This window comes from Hordeum vulgare, chromosome 6H, assembly GCF_904849725.1.
Source record: "Hordeum vulgare subsp. vulgare chromosome 6H, MorexV3_pseudomolecules_assembly, whole genome shotgun sequence".
Classification (NCBI taxonomy): domain Eukaryota; kingdom Viridiplantae; phylum Streptophyta; class Magnoliopsida; order Poales; family Poaceae; genus Hordeum; species Hordeum vulgare.
The window spans coordinates 487455256-487459913 of record NC_058523.1 but is presented as its reverse complement, the minus strand read 5'-3'; the positions used below and the strand labels follow the sequence as shown (position 1 = coordinate 487459913).

At 46.9% G+C, this 4658-nt stretch overlaps 1 protein-coding gene across 1 annotated transcript; it reads right to left on the bottom strand.

Annotated features, from left to right (window-relative positions):
- Positions 1 to 2195: 2195 nt before the first annotated feature.
- On the bottom strand, positions 2196 to 4071 carry LOC123403523. The gene has a single exon (XM_045097455.1). The coding sequence runs from the start codon at positions 3978 to 3980 to the stop codon at positions 2520 to 2522; it is 1461 nt and encodes a 486-aa protein (XP_044953390.1). The 5' UTR covers positions 3981 to 4071; the 3' UTR covers positions 2196 to 2519.
- Positions 4072 to 4658: the final 587 nt, after the last annotated feature.

Genomic DNA, 4658 nt, shown 5'->3' with positions numbered 1-4658 from the left:
AGCTCATGAGAGAATAAATTACACCAACCGGAAAATCTTTTCCGACCCTTAGTTCGGCATCTTTCCTGCCGATCTGTACCTCGGCGTTGTTAAAACACACACAACAAGTGCAATACGGTTTCCGAGAAGATTTGATCCTCAGGTCGGTGGGCCGCACCCGACACGAGTCTCGGGGGCTACTGGACATTGTGTTTTAATTCCCAAAGTATGCTGCCGAGTAAGGAATTGATCCTCCGGTCGATTTCACGAATCAACGTGAGTATCGGGAGCTACTAGGATCAGCGGTTTTATTTTTATCCTTCGGTTGCTTCTCGGATTTTAGACCGACACACACCTTGAGAGATACTAGCTATACATCTCAGTGGTAAATAAATTACACCAATTGGAAATAAATTCCGCAAAAAACAGCCCCAGACCGAGGTGGTGCACCACCTTGAAAGCAGTCCGGCATAAAGATCGGATGCAAGTGGCTCGCTCCATAGAGGGCATTTCCGGCATTGAGTTTGGCTGATTTCCTTCAAATTTTCAGAGACCCAGGTACTCTATGACACCTCGTATACCGACCATCGTTGGTGATCGTCTACAAAAAGACACCTCAAATACAATCTGGTGTTGGAGCTCAGACGCAAGAGGACACCTCGGATGCAGTTTGGCGTTGGAGCTCGGACGCAAGATGATACCACCGCACGGGAAACATTTCAAACCTGAGGTGTGGCATGAAAAATTACAAGGCATTAATAAAGGCTAATAACTTAAGGGGCTTCTCGGATGCCCGACATGCGAACTCTTCGGATTCACCCCGACGATCCTCAAGATGAGTGATGGGAAGATTTGTTGAACCAGTATTCAAGGCTGACGACCGAAGATGAAGAACAGTTCGGAAGAACCGAGGAGCGTCCCCAACTTCAAAACCTATGATCGGAAATCGGGAAGTCATCGGCAGCCGAACTGGTGTTATCTAAACATAAATGGGGAGAAGAACTCGACCCGCAAGCCGAAGACTTTGGATGCGTGAAGATGCTGAGGATCAAGGCTACGACATTGGTGGCTAGTTCGGGGGCTACTGAGGAAGTCCGGGACTAAGGGGTCCTCGGGCCGCCGGCCTATCTCTATGAGCCGGACTCCTGGGCTACTTCGGGCAGCCAATGACATAGACAAGGAAGATTCCACAAGACTTGGCGATCAAGACAAGGACTCCGCTACACCGACATAGCCGACTAGGACTCTTGTTATCCTAGGCCTACAGTGTATTATATAAACCGAGGCCAGGCTAGTCGATAGAAAATCTCATATTCATTAGACATAACGTCTACATCATTAGGGTTTAGACCACAACATATGACCTCGAGGTAGATCAACTCTGGACTCAATACTGAGTGATCAATATAAACTACAACAGGATGTAGGGTTTTACCTCCATCAAGAGGACCCGGACCTGAGTAAAACATCATCTCCATCGTCCCTTGTTACCCATCGATCCAAGGTCCACAGTTCGGGTCCCCCTACCCAAGATCCGCCGGTTTTGACATCGACAAGGACCCCCGATTTATATAGTCACCGGGAGGGCCTAGGGTTACATGCAACCGGCCTAGTCTACTTTACTTGGTCGCCACGCCAGTCTTCGGGGTTCTCCTTTCTTGAATATGAGACAATCGCGCAACCCAGCCCAGGATAGGCACATCCCACCAGGCCGACCTCTTAGTAGTAAGCCGACTACTTGAGGACCCCTTAATCCCGGACTCCCTGAGCCTTGCCTTAATTGGTTGTGTCTTGTAGTGACCTTGTTGAAGACATTGTTTTGAGAGCTGGATTTTCTACAGGGTGAAAATCTAAGATCTATGATCGGGCGATGATGGTGCTTCTGTACTATTTTCTTCTTGAAGGCGTCGTTTTTGGAGAATTTAGGCTTCGGGTGTTGCCTAGGTGGTGGTTAGTGGTGCAGCTACAAGAAATTGATCACCCTAGCAAGATCTTTATTTTCTTCTTCTTTTTTTGTCTTTTAGGTGTGTGCATCTGTAATGTCCTTTTGACATTGCGTTGTTGCAGAGACTAGGAGTAATTGATATCTTCGCTACATTAGTATATCCCCTTGTCCAAAAAAATCACACCTACCTTTTTTTTGTGAATTAAAAATCACACCTACCTTGACGAATAAAAGATCATAACATGTTCTTACAGATATAGTTAAAGGTTCCTATACTAATCAACACTCCTGCTCACGTCTGGTCTTTCTTAATCCTTAGACCTAGGCCGCATGACCTTTTTTTATTTTAATACAACTTTTGCTGATGTCATATTAAATTCATGCTTTAGCTAGTTGTTGAGGCGGGCAATATATTTTTACATTCAGAACCCATTCCTATGAATCAACCGATGGCACATGTAACTTTTCCTGTGACTCTTCTCTAAACTAAAAGAGCAGATTATGATCAGTTTGATATGTTTATCGTTATATCATACTCAGATCTACAATATCTCATAACATCTCTAAGTGCTATTTGAACATATGTGGCATGAGACTACGCAGACGGCCCCGGACGCTTCTTCCCTGATAAGGATGATTCTGGCTTATCATCCACACAACTTGGAACAAAGCGTACCAGATGAACAAATGCAGTGTATGGTGGTAACCTTGATTCCCAAGAGATCAGCCTAAAGTCTCCCTTCGGTCGAACAGTATGGACCCCTTCTGCTAATAAGTCCCCGAATATGACTTTGGGTAGACTACTATTCGGACAGCTAGCAGAGGTTTTACGGCATGATGGAGCGGCAGGAGACAAGAGGTAGTCAGGCCCGAAGTACACTGGACGGCCTTGATCGAAAAGGCCATTTGGATGGAAGCCAAACATGGACATGTTCATCTTCCTTGTGATTTTGATATTGTTCAATATGCTAAGCCAGAAATGGGCATTCAGATTCTTTCTCACTGCATATCCGAGCAAGTTAGCTGAAACGAGTGATCCATCCAACACCACAGCGAACTCTTCCATTATCGTTGCTAACCGCGGATGGTCTCCTGGGTTCGCGCTTCCGAATGTGAGCGTCTTTAACAGGTACCTGTACTCCTCGAATGCCATACGGTTCAGAGAAATAGCCTTGACGGTCCCAAATTTCGTCAAGCTTTCTTTTCGGCCTAAGATTATCACTTTGCTTCCTGCTTCCATACCCGCAACAGATGAACAGAATGTGTTCCAGTCATCATCGTTTACATCAGAAGCAAACTCGACAACTACCAGCGTCTTCCCTGACGGAATTTCATGGTCTGTCATCCGGGTAAGACCGTCTCCACTCAGGTGCAAAATAACTGCGAACTGAGAACGCACCCTGTCATACCTGCATACATCTGCAACCAGAGTTCTCTTCCCAACTCCACGTCCACCGACGACTGGTAGCACTGCCGGAGGACCAGGCATGTTCTCCTGCAGCAAGAAGTTGACGATCTTCTGCTTCTCGACATGCCGGCCAAACATGAAGTTGTCGACCTGAAGATAGGCATCATACGGTCTCCGGGAGACGCGCTCGCATCCGCCCAAAAGCACGACGAACTCCACCATGTTAGCAACAGCAGCCTCGAGACTATGAAGTGAACTTTGTAACTCCGAGTCGGATGCCTTGTTTGGCGAAGAACTATTGGTTGTGCGAGCACGTTTGAAAGGAATGATGATATAATCAGGGGACGAGGTAGATGAATCGCTCACCAAGTCCTTGGATGCCTCCTTATGTTGCCTGTACCTGACGTTGTCCAACACATGGTACCCTTGGTACATGGCCGTCGATAGCTTCTTCAACTGCATGAGCATACAAGAGTTGGTGATGCATCGTCCGTCCGCCTCCTCGACGACCGTGTGAACTCTCAGCAGGAGTTGTTGCAGCCTCTCCGCCTTGTCTTCCGAGCACAGATGATCTGCGTATTTGTTCATGAGGAAAGAGATGAATCGGCTGGCAAGGTCACCTGTAACGGCGGATATTGCAAGATCCATCTGAAAATCTCCTAGGTGTGGGAGCGAGAGAGAGAGGGAGACGTGGGAATGGTGTAGTTTATGCACCCGATATGTGTCACAGATGATAGGCCTAGAGATGGGCAGGCTTACTTCAGGCCTATGGCAGCTGTTACATCGCATTTATAAAAAGATCTACTACGGGATCAAGGTGCCAAGAAGAAAGATCCTAGCTTTACGCCCATCCAAGACAGCCTCCTCAGCTTTCAACATCGACAAGAGACGGTAAGACAGGTCAGTTCAGCTTGATGCAATACGTCAAGGTCTTCGTCAACCTCCAAGACTCGACCCAACTACCGTACGTGTATGGGCATCTGTCATTGTACTCAAGCTTGCCGTCCGAGTGAGACAAGTGCGGATAGGTTTTTCTTTCGGGTCAATCACGTTGTTACTAAGAGCATCCACACTGCACCGGATCGCATCCACACTGCACCGTTCCGAGTGTGCTCTTTTCTTGCCCCTAGCGACTTGGAGGCCGGCGCCATACACTGCACCGGATCGCCTCTAAGACAAAATGGTTGCCATCGCCTCTAAGTTAAGAGGCGCCAAGTTTTGTCCCGATTAACATAATTATGTGGCCCCATTGGTCATACTTCCTCCCCTTTTAAATATAAAATTCTATAAAGATTTTACTATGAACTACATATGAAACAAAATAAA

Coding starts and splice junctions, on each gene's coding strand:
- LOC123403523 (XM_045097455.1), bottom strand. CDS start 3,980: ATGGATCTTGCAATATCCGCCGTTACAGGTGACCTTGCCAGCCGATTC.